Below are 19,079 nucleotides of genomic sequence, written 5' to 3'. Positions count from 1 at the left end.
AAGGCAGCATGTCTAGAATGGAGAAATGTAAGGTACCAGCCCGTACTACCCATGGATTAATAAAACTGTTAAGAGCTTCCAGGATTAACTAACTCATTACTTACACAACTAAAAAGGAGGGGAAGGTTAACATTCTGAGGAATTGGAGAAAAACAAATAGATGCAACAATTTTTTTTTAAATTCCTCCCTGATTCAAAGAGGAGTGGTATGACATGTTCCACTTACTGATAAGAACCGAGTTATTTTCAGCTTTATTACTGCTAGTACTGAAAGTACATAGCTGTAGTCTTCCATTTCTGTAGCAGTCGTACTTAGCATAATGTACCTTTTTAAAGTACAGACAGTCCTCGATTTACAACCACAACTGACCCCAAAATTTATGTTGCTGAGGCATTTCTTAAGTGAGTTTTGCTCCATTTCATGAGCTTTTTACCACCGTTAAGTGAATTACTACAGTGCTTAAGTTAGGGACACGGTTGTTAAGTGAATATCACTTCCCCATTGACTTTGCTTGCTGGAAGGTCGCAAAAAAGGGGATATGCGGCATCCGTCATGTGAAAAATGGTCACAAGTCCCTTTTTTTCCAGGGCCAGGGAATTGTTGTAAATCGAGGACTACCTGTCCTGTAATTTAATCACACAATTGTACCACGCTGTCTTTGTAATGTTCCAAGTATGCAGCTTGTTTTCCTACACCTCCTTTTGGGGCCAGGTGAAACATTAAAAAAAAAAATTACCCTCAAACCTGTGAATGCATGCAAGTGTATTTATTTATTTATTTATTTAATTGGATATGTATACCGCCCCTCTCCGAGGACTCTGTTAATAGTGCCTCTTTTCCTATGTAGTGCTATTTATTCTAGAATTGTCCTGGCATTCTACCCCACGGATCAGAGGTATCCAGTGTTGATCTTGGAAAAGGAAAAAAAAAATGCTACCGAGAAAAGTGGCAATGAAAAGCTCTAAATTATTGCATCTATCTAATCTTCCCCCGGTTGTGGAAAGCGTTAACCTCTCTATCCATCCATCCTTCTAGATAGTGGTTTACCTGTTCGGTTATTTCAAGGCTCACAGGATTATAAATCTGGGCATCGTACTGGCTGGTACCTTACTCTGGCTCTTTGGATGGATGCTATACTGGCATAGCGGATCAGGGGTTGGCATTTTCCTTTTGTTGCTAAAACGGAGAGAAACAAACCTCGTGTTCTGATCACCACCCTCTTGGGCAGAGGACTCTCTAGTGGCAGAGGGCTCCTCCTCAACATTAGCCTTCACCTCCATCTTCTCGGCCTCTGGGCTAACCACTTGAGGAGGACCTGTGTCCGATTCCGCGGTTTCCTCACTACAGGCTTCCAGAGTTTGGGCTTCTTTGCTACTCTCATCATCATCATCACCTCCACCTCCACCTTCACCTCCACTCCTGCTCTCTACCGCTAAAGTGTCCGAGTCCGGTTTGGCTTCCTCAACTGTCTGCTCACTGGGCTCCCCTTCCGCTACCACTAAGAGCTTTGCATCGTCCTCCTCGTTCTTGGCCTCAGCCGGGCCTGATTGGCTGTCTGTATCTACAAGGTCTTCGTCCGACTGGGTGCTGGCAGCCAGTGCGTCTTCTTCCTCTTCTTCCTTTTTGTCCAGGATCGGTTCATTTGCTTCCTGCGCCTGCTCCGATTCAGATGCATCTTCTTTAAGGAATTCAGATTTACAAGTGTCACCCAAAATGTCGAGCATTTTCTCATTTTCTATAGATTTAACAGGAATAGAATGGCACAAGGTTTAATCACCGGGGAAACATAGCAAAGACATATGCGGAACGGGCATGGCTGCCAGACTAACAATATGGTTATAGCTACACAGAAACTGGAAAAACGCTTTCGGTATACCACATTCAAATGCCTAAAGCTAAGACATAACTTTTTAAAAGATCAAATGCTACGAAGGAAAAGGAGGGGAAAAAACCAAACAAACCCTGATCTTATCAGTTTAACAAAAAGAAAAAAACCTTCTGGCTCAATTCTTGAGAGATCTTCAAGAGGTTCTTTCTTCCAGAATTCCAAGAGGCTTAAACAGAATGCAATCAAGAACACACATTTCCATTTCAAACTCTGAATTTCTTTCTTTCATTTTGTTTTAAATCATGGCGGTCCAACAGGAAAAACTGGAGGGTCTTCTGATGATGCATGAACACGTAACTCCAAGAAAGTAAATAGCATTTTTATGGAATTTCCACGTAGAACCTCTCTTCTTGCTTCATCTGTTTAGCTTGGAACTCACAATGTTTCCCTATGGCTACTTTCTGCTCTACTGATCACACATATCACATACTACAATCGGCTCTATAGGATTTGCTTTCATATTTGACATTAACTTTCTTCTAGTGCATCTGTGAAACTTAGAGAGGACTTTAAAAAAGAATAAAATTTTTCCCCTAAGTCTAGGAAAAAAGCACTTAAGTGGCAGGCATGAATTCACAGAGTTGGAATCACGATTGCATTCCAGATGTTTACACACTAGAGAATTACGTGGGTATGTTATTAATTAAATTCATAAAACTAGAAAGTCCAAGAACTGGCCCCTTACCTCTGCTGCACTTTTTTTAAAAAATAGAAGAAATTAACAGAAAAATACCTGGTTCTGAATGATGCTCTTCCAAATCCTATAGCAAAAACAGAAAAATATTAAATGAGAGGGAGAAATAATTGCTTCTATTTTCATATTGTGATTTCAAGGCCTATCTAGAAGAAAGCCCGAGATTATATTCTTCCTTCACATCCTTCCGAGGTGGGTAAAATGAGGACCCAGATTGTGGGGGCAATATGCTGGCTCTGTTAAAAAGTGCTATTGCTAACATGTTGTAAGCCGCCCTGAGTCTAAGGAGAAGGGCGACATAAAAATCGAATAAATAAATAAATAAATAAATAAATAAATAAATAAATAAATAATAAATATTATTGTAATCTGCTCCTCACGCCTGATTGCTTTATGGAAAAACCCACAACATCCCATGGTGGCGCTCCAGCTCCTACGGTTGTTGGAGGAAGTGTTCTATCTAGACCAGTGATGGCGAACCTATGGCACGGGTGTCAAAGGTGACACGCTGAGCCATATCTGCTGGCACATGAGCCGTTGCCCTAGCTTAGCTCTCACGCACACGTGTGTGCCGGCCACCTGATTTTTGGTTGCACAGAGGTGTTTTTGGCTTCCAGGGAACCTCCGGGGGGATGGGGAGGACATTTTTACTCTCCCCTGGCTGCAGGGAAGCCTTTGGAGTCTGGGGAGGGCGAAACGCGAGCCTACTGGGCTCACCAGAAGTTAGGAAACAGGCTGTTTCCGGCCTCCAGAAGGCTTCCAGGGGGTAGGGGAAGCTGTTTTTGCCCTCCCCAGGCAATGAATTATGGGTGTGGGCACTCTCGCATGCACCTGTGGAAAAAAAGGTTCGTCATCACTGATCTAGACCCTTTCCAATTGAGCTTCAGGCCTGGATACAGCACAGAAACTGCTTTGGCGTCTCTGATGGATGACTTCTGGTGAGCCCGAGATAGGGGTCATTCCTCTATCTTGGTGCTACTTAACCTCTCAGCTGCTTTCAATACCATTGACCATGGTATCGTTTTGCACCAACTAAGGGAGCTGGGATTGGGAGGCACTGCATTACGTGTCTCTCCTCCTATCTCTCTGGTCAATCGCAGTCAGTTGGTTGGAGGGCAGAGGTCGACCATTAGACCCCACGTCTGTGGGGTGCCACTCTGCCCTACTATTTAACATCTAGATGAAACCACTGGGTGAGATTATCCAACGACATGGGGTGAGACACCCAGCTATGTATATCCACCCCATGTCAATTCAGTGAAGCAGGGGATGTGATGGGTCGGTGCCTGGATGAGCTGACGGTCTGGATGGAAGTCAACGGGCTCAAACGTAACCCTGACAAGACCGAGTGGCGGTGCATATTGTTGACTGTCCATCCTTGGTTCTGGGGGGAGACATTAACCCCCTCAGAATGGGTTCGTAATTTGGGTGTCCTCTCAGACTCACAGCTAAGATTGGATCAACACCTGACAGCTGTAGCTAGGGGAACCTTTGCATAGGTTTGACTAGTGCATCAATTGCAACCCTACTTGGATCAAGAGGCTCTTCTCATGCTCACTCATAGTCTTATCATCTCACGATTGGATTATTGCGATGAGCTCTACATAGGGCTACCCTATGTAGAGTGTTCTACATACTGTTTGGAGACTACAGTTGGTCCAGAATACAGCTGCGCCAGCTGTGGTGGGTGCACCCAGATGCACCTATACTTCACCAATTCTTTGCAAGCCGCACTGGCTTCCCAGTGGTCTCCGGTCATAATTCAAGGGGTTGGTTATTACCTTTAATGCCCTACATGGCTCAGGACCAGAGTATCTTCGAGACGGCCTTCTACCACATATCTCCCAGCGACCAGTTAGGTCCCACAGGGTTGGTCTTCTTCGGGTCCCGTCAGCTAAACAGTGTCGGCTGGCGGGTCCGCAGGGGAGAGCCTTCTCTGTGGCTGCCCCGACTCTCTGGAATCAGCTACCTCCTGAGATCTGCACTACCCTCATCTTATAGGCCTTCCGGAAAGACCTGGCTTTTCCAACAGGCCTGGGACCATTGATTTCAGTGTGGCTACTACGAGGTCAGTCCATGAATGTATGGATGACTGCAATGATTTTAAATTGTACTTTTTAAAATATTGATCCATATTTATTTTGCTGAGTTCCTAGGGAGTTTGGCACCATACAAATATAGATAGATAGATAGATAGATAGATAGATAGATAGATAGATAGATAGATAGATAGATAGATAAGATAAGATAAGATAAGATAGATATAGAGAGAGATACATGGTTGCTTTATGAAATTGCTAAGTACTTTTGCTAAGCACATGGGATTTTAAAACAGTTGTTAAATGTTCCAAACATGTAGTAACAGGATTCTACAAATATTTTTAAATCCACATATACTGGAAAACATTCAAAGATACTAAAAGCCCAATTACAAAAGAGGAAGGAGACAGAAAGACAACAGAACAAGCCAACAAGAGCTGGACAAAAGAAAGAAAGAAAGAAAGAAAGAAAGAAAGAAAGAAAGAAAGAAAGAAAGAAAGAAAGAAAGAAAGAAAGAAAGAAAGAAAGAAAGAAAGAAAGAAAGAAAGAAAGAAAGAAAGAAAGAAAGAAAGAAAGAAAGAAAGAAAGAAAGAAAGAAAGAAAGAAAGAAAGAAAGAAAGAAAGAAAAAGGCCAGAGTCATGTAATTGAGATGCGTGCCTGTATGAGTCTTATAAAGGGGAAAACAGGTCACTAAGAAAACAGTCTGTGGTCCAGAATTGCCAATGTTTGTCAGGGAGACTATCAATTCACAATAAATTGGAAACAACATAACAGAATAACAGAGTTGCAAGGGACCTTGGAACAGTGGTGGATTCCAACCGATGCGGTTTGGTGGAACGTAGTGATGACGTAATTTTGGCAATTTCCCCCGGGGTTTAGATGGCCTCTCTGCATCAAGCCCCCCACCGCCACTCGCGTTAATACCAAACTTTATTCTTCATCCAAAGTACAGCTGAGAAACTCCTCAACTGTGTTGTGGCTTGTAATATCGTCCTGAGCATGCGCAGAAGTGAAATCACACGGTGGGACGCGCATGTGTGCGCACCGGTAGCAAAATGTAACTGGAACCCACCCTTGCCTTGGAGATCCGCAGGGGAGAGCCTTCTCTGTGGCTGCCCCGACTCTCTGGAATCAGCTACCTCCTGAGATCTGCACTACCCTCATCTTATAGGCCTTCCGGAAAGACCTGGCTTTTCCAACAGGCCTGGGACCATTGATTTCAGTGTGGCTACTACGAGGTCAGTCCATGAATGTATGGATGACTGCAATGATTTTAAATTGTACTTTTTAAAATATTGATCCATATTTATTTTGCTGAGTTCCTAGGGAGTTTGGCACCATACAAATATAGATAGATAGATAGATAGATAGATAGATAGATAGATAGATAGATAGATAGATAAGATAAGATAAGATAAGATAGATATAGAGAGAGATACATGGTTGCTTTATGAAATTGCTAAGTACTTTTGCTAAGCACATGGGATTTTAAAACAGTTGTTAAATGTTCCAAACATGTAGTAACAGGATTCTACAAATATTTTTAAATCCACATATACTGGAAAACATTCAAAGATACTAAAAGCCCAATTACAAAAGAGGAAGGAGACAGAAAGACAACAGAACAAGCCAACAAGAGCTGGACAAAAGAAAGAAAGAAAGAAAGAAAGAAAGAAAGAAAGAAAGAAAGAAAGAAAGAAAGAAAGAAAGAAAGAAAGAAAGAAAGAAAGAAAGAAAGAAAGAAAGAAAGAAAGAAAAAGGCCAGAGTCATGTAATTGAGATGCGTGCCTGTATGAGTCTTATAAAGGGGAAAACAGGTCACTAAGAAAACAGTCTGTGGTCCAGAATTGCCAATGTTTGTCAGGGAGACTATCAATTCACAATAAATTGGAAACAACATAACAGAATAACAGAGTTGCAAGGGACCTTGGAACAGTGGTGGATTCCAACCGATGCGGTTTGGTGGAACGTAGTGATGACGTAATTTTGGCAATTTCCCCCGGGGTTTAGATGGTCTCTCTGCATCAAGCCCCCCACCACCACTCGCGTTAATACCAAACTTTATTCTTCATCCAAAGTACAGCTGAGAAACTCCTCAACTGTGTTGTGGCTTGTAATATCGTCCTGAGCATGCGCAGAAGTGAAATCACACGGTGGGACGCGCATGTGTGCGCACCGGTAGCAAAATGTAACTGGAACCCACCCTTGCCTTGGAGATCTCTTAGGCCAATCCCATCAAGGGGGAAAATACTTAGCAAAAGCAAAACTGGAATTAAATGATTGCCGATCAATTTCCGGTCACAATTCAAAGTGTTGGTCATCACCTATAAAGCCCTTCATGGCACCGGACCAGGGTATCTACGAGACCGCCTTCTGCCGCACGAATCCCAGCGACCGGTTAGGTCCCACAGAGTTGGCCTTCTCCGGGTCCCGTCAACAAAACAATGTTGTTTGGCAGGCCCCAGGGGAAGAGCCTTCTCTGTGGCGGCCCCGGCCCTCTGGAACCAACTCCCCCCGGAGATTAGAATTGCCCCCACCCTCCTCACCTTTCGTAAGCTCCTTAAAACCCACCTCTGCCATCAGGCATGGGGGAACTGAGATATTCTTTCCCCCTAGGCCTTTACAATTTATGCATGGTATGTTTGTTTGTATGTATGTTTGGTTTTACAAATAAGGGTTTTTTAACTGTTCTAGTATTGGATTTACATGCTGTTTTGTTCTACTGTTGTTAGCCGCCCCGAGTCTACGGAGAGGGGCGGCATACAAATCCAATAAATAATAATAATAATAATAATAATAATAATAATAATAATATTTTGTTTGATGTGTTCAAGCCCATTCAGAGGCTGCCAGCCACTTATTGGAAATGTTTAATTAATGAATATAAGATTGGATCTATGATCTAATGGCTTCGTTCAAATTCTAGTTTCCTTAAAAAAAAACCAGCTGCATCCATGTTTCACTTGCACTCAGTTATGAATATTTACAAAACCCTCAGTCAGTGTCTCTCAAGCGTGGCAACCTGTTTAATTCCCAGAACATCACCTGATTACAGACATTTCTTTCCCAAACAGTTTCTCAGCCACAGGCTATCAAACTTCTAGAAAAGCAAAGGGCTTTTAAAACCATGGTAGAGATAATAAAAGAAGAAATAGAAAGGAAGCCAGAATTATTTCTATTGGGCGTAATTGACAAAAAATATAAAAATGAAATAAACTACTTGATTACATACATTTATAAGCCGCCCCAAGTCCTCGGAGTGGGGAGGCATATAAATCTAATAAATAATAATAAAAATAACAATACATCACTACTGCAGCTAGAGTAACATATGCACAATTTTGGAAAAACAAGGAAATACCAAAAGATGAGGACATAATTAGAAAAATACTAGATTGTGCTGAAATGGACCAATTAACGAGGAAAATAAAAGAAAAAGAAGACACCGAATACTACACCCAGTATGGAATAAATTATATGAATGGCTGAAAGAATGGATAAAAGATGAACTAGAACTGCAATACTTAAAAAAACAACATCAAATCTTTATGGTTCATTGTACAGAATAATGTAGAAGAAAGAAGAGAGAAAGAACAAGTAATTTTAAAAAAAATTAAATATATTTGTATAGGGGAAATATATTGATGATGAGAGATGCTTACTGTAAGCATGGGGGAATTGTTTGTCTGTCTTGTTTATATATGTGTTTTATGTTTATATATATATTTTTTAAATTACAAAAAAAAAAAAAGTTGAATGGTTACAGCACATTTCCCAAACCCATGAGAAGACAGCCAGCAGGTTACCTTCACTTCAGCCAAGTCAGGTGAAGCAGCCTCTAACTGGTCATCAAGTTCGTCACCATTCTCCTGACAAGATAAATAACAAACACTGATGCACCTTTCAAAAGCCGACCATCCATTTCTACAGGCAAAATCCACTGAAAGAATGTGTGTGCGGGGTGCCTCACTATAAATGCTTACTGCAAACGGCAACTCACTGAAGAAGTAACAAATTTCACTGACGTACGTATCTAGTACCAAGTGTGGCTGCCCAGCGAATCTCAGCCTGTGTAATATCAGAGGAGTCCTGTGAACATTTCAACTGCTGAAGGGAAGGTATCTGAAATAGTATAGGACTGAGGAGTGAAAGTGGGGGTATGCAGCTAATCTTTGCATTTATTTATGTTATATCCTGCAGAAAAAAAATTGCCCATGTTAAAATATGGGGAACTGAATTTCATTCATTCAAGTCAGTCACAAATAGTCCTCAACTTGCAACAGTTCATTTAGTGACCATTCAAAGTTGCAACGGCATTAGAAAAAAAATTACTTATGACTGTTTTTTCACTTAGCACATTTTTCAGAAAAATAATAATAATAATAATAATAATAATCATCATCATCATCATCATTATCATTATCATCACCATCATCTCCACCACCATCATCCACAGAGTTGGAAGGGACCTTGGAGGTCTTCTAGTCCAACCCCCTGCCTAGGCAGGAAACCCTACACTACTTCAAACAAATGGTTATCCAACATCTTCTTAATAACTTAGATAAATATTTACATATATATAAATAAATATGTTAATACAAGTCAAATGCTATGATCCAATTAAAGATGAGGAATGGGCAGGATGGGGAGAGAAGGAGGTGGGATCAGTTGTTAAATCCACTCACCACCTCCACTATGATGCTTCTCCATTGGAGCCCCAAGCTAATTGGCAGAGCTAGGTCTTTATACTGGTTTTGAGTAGTTAGCCTTGATCTTTGCAGGCACACCTCTGGCATGATAGAATCAAATATGCCCCCCTTCGTCTACCTCACTTTCCATCAGCTGCTCTGGAAGTTCTTTCATTTCCATATCAATGTTGTCTTTATCAGGATCCAGAAGGCTTTCAGAGCGGTAGTCATCTCCACAGTCCACCGCACTGCTGTTATCTATTTCGGCTTCATCCAACACGCTGATGTCCATCATGTCGATATCCTGCAAGTTGTCTGAGCTTGCTTCAACATCCTTCTATAGTTGGGGTGGAATGAAAAGAAAAGAAAAAAGAGAGAGAAACCAATTCTTACTGTGACTTGAAACAAACTTTAAAAGAAACAATGCATTTTTCTTTCCCCCGCCCCATACCTGTTCATCTCTGGAATTCTCTTCCAAACCATTGTCCTCGCCCCCTTCTTCTTCTGATTTACGCCCTAAGAGAATAAAGCTTTAATATGCTGCTAGAGGGTTTAACAACACAATTGATAGTCCTCAGAAAAAGAATACTAAAGTCTAAGTCAGTTTTAACTCGCCTTTATTTACAGAAGGGTAAAATAGTTGCCAACTTCATTGTTAAGGGGGAGGGAGTGGAAGCAGAATTTTTAAATACTCCAAATCTGAGATTTTTATATCACACATCAATGTATCACACAAATGTAACTCTTATTCTGGATAATGTCAATTTTATTATGTAGCCAGAATGCAAATAAATGCCTCTAGTTTGGCAAAATATACTGAGGTCCAGAACCCCGAAGAGTAAAATTGTGCTATAAAATACAGATTCAAAAGTTTGAAGTAGAAAACATGCATTAAGAAATGTTTTTGATGTGATTACTTTTTAAAAAAAGAATGCAAATGGAACTTGGCTGACCACTGTTTCCTAACTCAGAATTCTTGCACAATTGTCATCACTGACTTTAGAGGGAAAAAACAAGGTATGCTCTGGGTTAGCTATGCTAACAGCAAATTCTGGTGATGAATACTAAAATAACTACACTGAAGATGGAGCTGCTAAGAAAGTGATCTGCAAGCTCTCATTAACCCAGAGATTGAAGAATCATAAAAAGCAATCTAAAAATATCAAAGGACGCCACAATTCTCCAATTTCTCAGAAGATTAAATATGTCCAGGAACCATACATTAAAATGTCAAGTAGAGAAAAAAAAATTCTCTTAGTGGTAAGAATATATGACAAAGCCAAGTAGTGGTGCAGATCCCACTTTTTATTTATCTAGCAACAAGCTCCATGTTTTGTTTTTTTAAATGACCACCTGCAGGTTTGTAATCTGAACATGTACAGTATATATATGTAATTTAATTTTAATGAAAAACTGTTTTGTACCTTTCAAAGATCTTTTGGGGGTCTTCTTGCTAGTGTTCTCTGAAGCCATGGGAACCTCGTCAGGATTCCCCCCTTCTTCTTCAATGGCCTGTCAGGAGGAAACAGTGTGAGATTTCACAGCAAGAGCAACGGGTTTCTGAATTGCCCAGGAAAAAAAAAAAGGCAGCCATCTCTGTTCTACATCCCCAAATTATTTTCTCTGTTCACAGTGGATAGCTGAACCTATCTCCCCTTTGCTTCTCTTCTCTCATAGTCTGATTTATTCTTTTCCTATTCCTTATTTGCCTCTGTTAACTTTTCATTCTTCTCACTGCTGATATTATCTAAAACTTTTCTTCCCCTAAACTAATGTATTTCAATTGTTTTCGTATTGTAATACTCGCACTTCTACTTTTGATATATGCTTCCCATTTTCCTTTTGTCTTCCTCCTTTTTCCTTCATATTGCCATGACTGCCTTACATGCCATTTTAAAAAAAGCATTACATATTTTCCAAACAAGCAAATTTATTGTAAAATCTAATACAGTAGTTCCCAAATTTTATTCACCGTGGACTCCCTTGAAATACCTTGGACCCCCAAGGCCTCACTCAAGATTTAAATCATAACATTTCATCAAGGCTTCACTATGCTGACAAATTCTCCCTTTCTATGTCTCAACTTACCCAATTTCTCTTACCCATTTTTCTTATAATTCATCAAACCCTCATCCTTACTTATTATTGTAAAATCTTGTTATTCCTTTTTCTGGACTTCAATTCCAGCCATCATTTCCCACGTAAATTATTTCTAATCCTACCTTTCTTATTTCCCTCACTTAGCAGTCCCTTCTCCTCTGCAGAATGCTCTTTCCCTTTCCAGTTCCAAAGTCACATTTTCCATTTATATCTTAATTGCCAATAATTTGTCTCCATCTCAAAACCTAATTCTGCTGAATCTGACCAAACATCCAATAAGACAACAGCAATCACATTCATATTAACCATTGCTGTTCCACAGGGATACATTAAAAGGTGGGATAAATAGCTACTGAAAGCAACAGGATCAGAATATATTTAAACTGCAGCAAAACAAACATCAAATAGAGCACATTTTTATTTATTACAGTCTCTTTAGGATCCATTCTTTATTGTAACTGTTGTTACTTATTGCTGTTGCTAATTTCAATTGAGTCTGTTGAATCAATCACCATTCTTAGCTCCCAATGTTTCCTATGCACCTTTTAGCTGATTTAGATATAGCGTACTCTGAAATTAGTATTAAGTGATCACAGAATGCTTCTGATTCTAGAGGCTAGGTGAACGGTAGGTTTTGAAACATATATATGAATGATAATATAGCATGAATTTCTATCTTTCTATCTATCTATCTATCTATCTATCTATCTATCTATCTATCTATCTATCTATCTATCTATCTATCAATAAATGAATTGAGGAAGCTTATTCCTTAGCTTACTAGACTTTTAGTTGTTCCTGTTAACCACAGAATGCAAGTTCATCCACCCAAATTAAATGATGCAAAACTAAAGGCAGAGAAAGACCCAAATTCACAGGACTTAAGACTGTCACAGTGGAGAACATAATCATTTCCAAATACTGTACTGTACTAGTTGCTGAAAATAGTAGCTAGAAAGTGCTACATTTGTATCCTACTACCGTAGTAGTCTTGCCAGAGGCTTTGCAGTAAACAGGATGGGAGACAACAAGAGCCTTTTACTTGATCCAGCTGGTCTCTCCTTAGGGAGGTTTATTATGATTACAAAATTGGTCTCTTATATGCACTGCCAATCCTACCATATATGATTAACTGCTAGGAACAAGAGAAGGCTATGTCCCAAAGGTCTTTTTCAAGAGGCAACTGGACTTTCCAGTTTTTTTCTTTGAAGACATTTCAGTTAGCTTCTCAACCAAGAAGCTTCATCACTGACTAGATGGTGGAGAATCTCTGAAGTAATGTCTGTAATGAACATAGATCCTTCTATTCCCCTCTATCCAGTCAGAGCTGAATAAGCTTTTTGGGTGAGAAATAAAATGTCTTCAAAGAAAATATCCAAAAGTTCTGCCTCTTGAAAAAAAGCACAACCATGGCATGTCTCCACAGACATTAGGAGAAGGTTATGATGAACAGGGTTTTCCAACAGAATAAAGGGTGCTGAACCAAAAGGACTTGTGTTAGTTATATTCCCACTGAGCTCTCCCCACCAGTCATGACTTTCCTTCAGATCACTTCCCTCTTTGGATTTATACACTCCATCCAGATCAAGTGACTTTGGATTAGATAATAACCATCACTCCCAGCGGAAAAGGCTGAGGGGTGGGAAATCAGCCCCTCTTCGGAAGATAGTAGCTTCAAACCCTGTCCTCATGTGGATTCAATTTTCAACCTTAAACATGGCTGACAGATGGTGTAATGTCTGGTCTCTGGAAGACCAGCAAGTTGGGGCAAGGCTGCTTTGAATGCTGCCCTCCAGGGAGAATGAGCTCAACCTCAGAAAAGTAGCTAATAATGGAAGATGTACTAAAGATATCTTTGGGACAACAATGACCTAGATCAGTGATTTTCAACCTTTTTTGAGCCGCGGCACAGTGTTTAGATTTACAAAACCATGGGGCACATTGAGGGGGGGGGGGCAGCTAAAAAAAGTTTGGACAAGAAAATTCTCTCTCTCTCTCTTCCTCCCTTTCGCTCTATTTCTCTCTCATTCCCTCTTTCTCTCCCTTCCTCTTTTTTTCCCTCTCTCTCTCTCTCCATCCCACTTTCTTTTTCTCTTCCTTCTCTTCCTCTTTTTTGCTCTCTTTCTCTCTCCCTCCCTACCTCCCTCTATGTCTTTTTCTCTCCCACCTTCCATCCCTCTCTTTCTCTCTCTCTCTCTTTCTCTCTTGCTCTCTCTCTTGCTCTCTCTCTTGCTTTCTTTCTCTCTCGTTCTCTTTCTTTTTCTCTCTCTTCCTTTCTCTCTTGCTTGCTTGCTTTCTCTCCCTCTTGATCTTTCTTTCTTTCTCTCTTTCTCTCTCTCTTGTTTTCTTTCTCTCCCTCTTGCTCTTTCTCTCTCTCTCTCTCTTTCTTTCTCTCTCTCTTGTTTTCTTTCTCTCTCTGAGCTTCGCGGCACACCTGACCATGTCTCATGGCACACTAGTGTGCCGCGGCACACTGGTTGAAAAACACTGACCTAGATGACTGGTATCTCCATAGACAATGGGAGTTGTAGTCCACTCTGTGGAGGGGCCTCCAGTGCTGTGAGGCTGCCTGAGTCCCTCCCGCCAGTGAGACAGGGCTTCAGTTCCCATCCTCTTCCCAATTGTTACATGGGAAATATAATCCTTCATGTCTGGAAGGCTCCTTTAAAGCCTAGTGCTTGTATCAATTCCTATCTCCCCACCCCCGCAAGGCTGAGTGATGGAAGTTGTATTCTATGAAAAGATGCCTTAAATCCTGTCCTCCAGAGACATAGCAATCCACATCATCCCCAAGGCTGGCTGATGGAAGTTGTAATCCCTGGAATCCACAGAGACAACACTTTAATCCCCATCATCCACAAGGCTGGCAGGTGAGAATTGTAATCCTTGAAAGGCGGCCTTAAATTCTGCTGCCTGGAAGCAACACTTCAAACTCACCCATCCATCTCAAATCATCCCCAAGGCTGGCTGATGGGAATCATAATCCATGGAAGGCTGCCTCCAGAGACAGTATTTCAACTCCCATCATTCACCAGGCTGGCTCATGGGAGTTGTAATCCCTGGAAGGCTGCTGTAAATTGTACTGCCTGGAGGCAGCACTTCAACAACAACCCCCCCTCAAATCCCCAAGGCTGGCTGATGGGATCTGTAACCTGTGGAATGTTCAGCTGACATTAGAGAAATATCTTTCAGCTGTGGCGAGGGGGCATTTGCCCAGGTTTGCCTGGTGCACCAGTTGCGGCCCTATCTGGACTGGGAGTCATTGCTCACAGTCACTCATGCCCTCATCACAGAGACTCGACTACTGTAACGCTCTCTACATGGGGCTACCTTTGAAAAGTGTTTGGAAACTTCAGAATGTGCAGAATACAGCTGTGAGAACAATCATGGGCTTCCCTAAATATGCCCATGTTACACCAACACTCCGCAGGCTGCATTGGTTGCCGATCAATTTCCGGTCAAAATTCAAAGTGTTGGTTATGACCTATAAAGCCCTTCATGGCATCGGACCAGAATATCTCCGGGACCGCCTTCTGCCGCATGAATCCCAGCGACCAGTTAGGTCCCACAGAATGGGCATTCTCCGGGTCCCGTCAACTAAACAATGTTGTCTGGCAGGACCCAGGGGAAGAGCCTTCCCTGTGGCGGCCCCGGCCCTCTGGAACCAGCTCCCCCAGAGATCAGAATTGCCCCCACCCTCCTCGCCTTTCGTAAGCTCCTTAAAACCCACCTCTGTCGTCAGGCGTGGGGGAATTGGGATATTCCTTCCTCCTAGGCCTATACAATTTATGCATGGTATGTTTGTGTGGTTTTTCATAAGGGTTTTTAGTTATTTTAAATATTAGATTTGTTATATGCTGTTTTTATTATTGTTGTTAGCTGCCCCGAGTCTACGAACAGGGCCGGCATAAAATTCTAATAAATAAATAAAATGTAATCTGTAAGATCCAGTCAGCATTTCAACCCCCATCATTCCCAAGGCTGGCTGATGGGAGTTATAATCCTGGAAGGCTGCCTCCACAGAGACAGTACTTCATCCCCCATCTTCCCAAAGGTTGTCTGATGCACACTGTAATCCCTGGAAGACTGCCTTAAATTCTGCTGCCTGGAGGCAACACTTCAACGCCACCATCACCCAAATCTCCAAGGCTGTCTGATGGGATCTGTAATCTGTGGAATATAATTTGTGGAATCCAGTCAGCATTTCAATCCCCATCATCCCGAAGGCTGGTTGATGGGAGTTGTAATCCCTGGAAAGTTGCCTTAAATTCTGCTTCCTGGAGGCAACACTTCAACACACACACCCCATCATCCCCAAGGCTGGCTGATGGGACCTGTAATCTGTGGAATGCAGTCAGCATTTCAACTCCCATCATCCCCAATGCCGGCTGATGGGAGTTGTTATCCCTAGAAAGCTGCCTCCGGCGGACCCCCCCCCCCCCACTTCACGGCGCGGGCGGGATGGGCCTTGTAGTCCTAGGGCCCCGATCTCCCCCCCCCCCCCGTTCCCTTCCCCGCGCGTCGGCCGGGACGCTCACGCTTTGCAGCCGCTCGAGGAGGACGCTCTTGTTGCCGCCCGTGTCCAGATTGCGGCGCTTCAGCTCGGCCCGGAGGTCGATCACTCGCAGGTCGCTCAGGCGCCGCCGAGGGGTCGAAGTCGCAGGGGTCGCCCCGGAGCCGCCCGCTGGAGGAGCCGCCAGCTCCGCCACCGCCTCGTCTTCGCCACCGGGCCCGGCTGGCCCTTGAGCCTCCTCCGCCATCCGCGACGAGCTTCCAGGCGCCGCTTTTCCTCACATGAAGTGACCGAAACAAGTCGCGGGGCAATAATCACGGCGCAGGAAGGATAAAATAAAACTACACGGCTTCCCTTCGGGGTTTTTTTTTTGCTTTTTCGTTTTATTTTTCCTCGCCGCGGCCGCCCCCCCACTACGACCCGCTTCTTTCTCCCCCTCAGACAAAATGGCGGGAAGGCCTAACACCGAGAGACCAGCACGGCCTGAGGAAGAGGGGGCGCTCAAGCTGCGCCTGCGCGGAAGGATGGGGGAAAGATGATTGAAGAGGAAAGACGACCAGCCTGCGCAGGCGCGGCAGGCCGAAACTCACGAAGAGTGCGCGCGCACAGGAGGAAAGCGAGGGAGCAGCGGGAATTCGGCGCGCACGCGCGAGCGACAGCGGGTCGTTTCCTTTCGCGTCCCTTTCCTTCCCATTCCTTTGAACTACAGTATAGAGCTAAGCAAGTTAGAGCAGAGTTTCCCCATCCTGGCTGGGATGGTTAGAGTTGCATTTTTCAGAAGCTGCCCAACCCAAATAGGCCAACCACAGACTAGGATATCAGGAACTGAAGTCTTTGAAGATAATTGAAGACAAACACAGCAGAAAGTTATTTTTAAAATATTTACGTCTTTATAGCAAAAGTATTCTATACATTTACATTGTAACTATTTTTATTTATTTATTTGTTTTGTCAAGTACATATTGGAGGTATGTAAAGATATAATAATAAAGTGGTACCTCTACTTATGAACTTAATTTGTTCCATGACCATGTTCTTAAGCAGAAAAGTTTGTAAGAAGCAGCAATTTTTCCCATAGGAATCAACGTAAAAGTAAATAATGCGTGCGATTGGGGAAACCACAGGGAGGGTGACGGCCCTTTTCTCCCAGGAGATTCCTATAGAGGCCCCGTGGAGGCTTCTCCCTGCCTTTTCTGGCCCTGTTCCTAGAAAATTCCTAGAGAGGCCCCACGGAGGCTTCTTGCCATTTCCAGCCTTGTTTCCTCCCAGGAGATTCCTAGAGAGGCCCCACGGAGGCTTCTCCCTGCCTTTTCCGGCCCTGTTTCCTCCCAGGAGATTCCTAGAGAGGCCCCACAGAGGCTTCTCCCTGCCTTTTTCAGTTACAGTTTTGGAGGCTCGGGTTTGTAAGTGGAAAATAGAGCCGGAGTAGCACAGCAAGTAGAGTGCTATACTGCAGGTCGCTGAAACTGACTAGATCTGTAGGTCAGCGGTTCAAATCTCATCACCGGCTCAAGGTTGACTCAGCCTTCCATCCTTCCGAGGTGGGTAAAATGAGGACCCAGATTGTGGGGGCAATAGGCTGGCTCTGTTAAAAAGTGCTATTGCTAACATGTTGTGAGCAGCCCTGAGTCTAAGGAGGAGGGCAGCATTAAAATCGAATAAATAAAATGGTTCTTGAGAAGAGGCAAAAGACGGCACCTCTCCGCCGCTAACCACGCGATGCCCTTGGCCACTGCAGCCACCACCTTGAAAACGCTCAGGGATCTGGAGGGGAAGAAAGGAGAGGCCTGCCTTGCTTCCCCTCGTCCCGTCCAGAGCAGAAAAGCCGCCAAGGCAGAGGGCAGTGAGCCTTCCGCTTCCCCCTCGACTCCGCCCAGGAGTGGGCTACCATTCCCAGCCCTACCAGAATGGGCCGGGAACACGCCCCTTCATGCGCAGAAGCAAAAAAACCCTGGAAATGGGCAAACAAATAACTGCCCGATTGCCGCTGCCCACCACCATTTGCCCCCCCACCACCCGCTTGCCACCGTTTGCCTCACTCGCCTCTTGCTCTTGGGGCGAACGGTGGCAGCGCAGGTGGTTGTGGGATCCGGTGCAAGAGGGGAGCGAGGGGTGAACAGTGGGGGAAGGCAGTGCTTACGGTGGGGCAGGACATGCGAAGATCCAGAGCTAGGCTATGCGCTACATGGCCGCTACTGGAACCAAGTTTCCCGTTTAGGTTTGGGCCCACCATTGACTCCGCCACAGCCTGCCAAGGCCTTCACCCCAGCCACTCACCCGTAGTGAAACCCCACTGCAGACACCACGAGCCCCTGACCGCACATGCGTTCATGTCATGCCCTTTTCCTACCGTCAGGACCGGCACGGTCTTCTTAAAAACACGCGATACACCGAATCTGCGAAAGGTGAGCCACAATGTGAACACTGTAATGCTAAGGGCTATCTGAGGTCTCCCACAGGCACAAGGTGAGAAAAATAACTTTATATTATTAGAGAGCTCAAACATATCGGGTTTGGAATGCGTGGTTCAATTGGCCAGCTTCATTTGAGTCATCAAGCATCTATAGCGCATGTTCAACAACTATTTATACACCATCTCAACATTCAGCGCATCCCATAATATTCTTAGCATGACCTGTTAATGCCTAATTGCATATTCAGGAGGGGTGTTTCCCGTATAATAATTTTTTGGGTTATTCAAGTTAAACCTTTGGGGCATTGCTTTGAAGTGGTTCTTATCAGAAATCAGATTCTCGCTTTGTTGCTTCAAAGAAACTAGAAGCATTAATCAAAGCTGCTCCTTGTTACCGTAAAGAGTTGCAGGTAGTCCCGGGAGCCAACATTTCCAATGCTAAACAAGTCAGTTTTTAAAGTGAATTTTGCCCCATTTTACAACCTTTCTTGCCAGTTAAGTGAATAACTGCAGTTGTTAAGTTAATCACATACTTACGTTATGTAGGTAAATTAGTAATGTTACTTAGGGGACTGTCTTCTGCCTCATACATCATAGTGGCCGGTCAAGGCAGTGTGTGGCAGTAGCCAAAAAAGCTGTACAATCTTTTGGTTATATAAGCAACAGACAGAATCAAAATAATTGGCCTTCTGGAAAGCATTGAAGAGCTGGCTTTTCCGGTAGGCTGGGGGCCATTGATCT

General features: G+C 43.3%; 1 protein-coding gene across 7 annotated transcripts in view; it reads right to left on the bottom strand.

Moving 5' to 3' along the window:
• Window positions 1-16,441, bottom strand: part of LOC139163771 (scaffold attachment factor B1-like) — a 51,918-nt gene extending 35,477 nt beyond the window's left edge. For 2 of the 7 annotated variants that reach the window (XM_070744911.1, XM_070744883.1), the window contains exons 1-7: window positions 15,951-16,441; window positions 10,737-10,824; window positions 9,764-9,828; window positions 9,452-9,649; window positions 8,431-8,490; window positions 2,623-2,650; window positions 1,199-1,736 (exon numbers count right to left, since the gene is read on the bottom strand). In XM_070744911.1, the coding sequence (XP_070601012.1) occupies window positions 1,199-1,736; window positions 2,623-2,650; window positions 8,431-8,490; window positions 9,452-9,649; window positions 9,764-9,828; window positions 10,737-10,824; window positions 15,951-16,172 (1,199 nt within the window). In that variant the 5' untranslated portion in view covers window positions 16,173-16,441. Of the gene's footprint in view, window positions 1-1,198; window positions 1,737-2,622; window positions 2,651-8,430; window positions 8,494-9,451; window positions 9,650-9,763; window positions 9,829-10,736; window positions 10,825-15,950 lie in introns of all 7 variants that reach the window. The other 5 variants (XM_070744921.1, XM_070744892.1, XM_070744901.1 and 2 more) reach the window with 4 other exon arrangements.
• Window positions 16,442-19,079: the final 2,638 nt, after the last annotated feature.

This window comes from Erythrolamprus reginae, chromosome 1, assembly GCF_031021105.1.
Source record: "Erythrolamprus reginae isolate rEryReg1 chromosome 1, rEryReg1.hap1, whole genome shotgun sequence".
Lineage (NCBI taxonomy): Eukaryota > Metazoa > Chordata > Lepidosauria > Squamata > Dipsadidae > Erythrolamprus > Erythrolamprus reginae.
The sequence above is the reverse complement of the archived record's forward strand: the minus strand, read 5'-3'. Positions and strand labels throughout refer to the sequence as shown.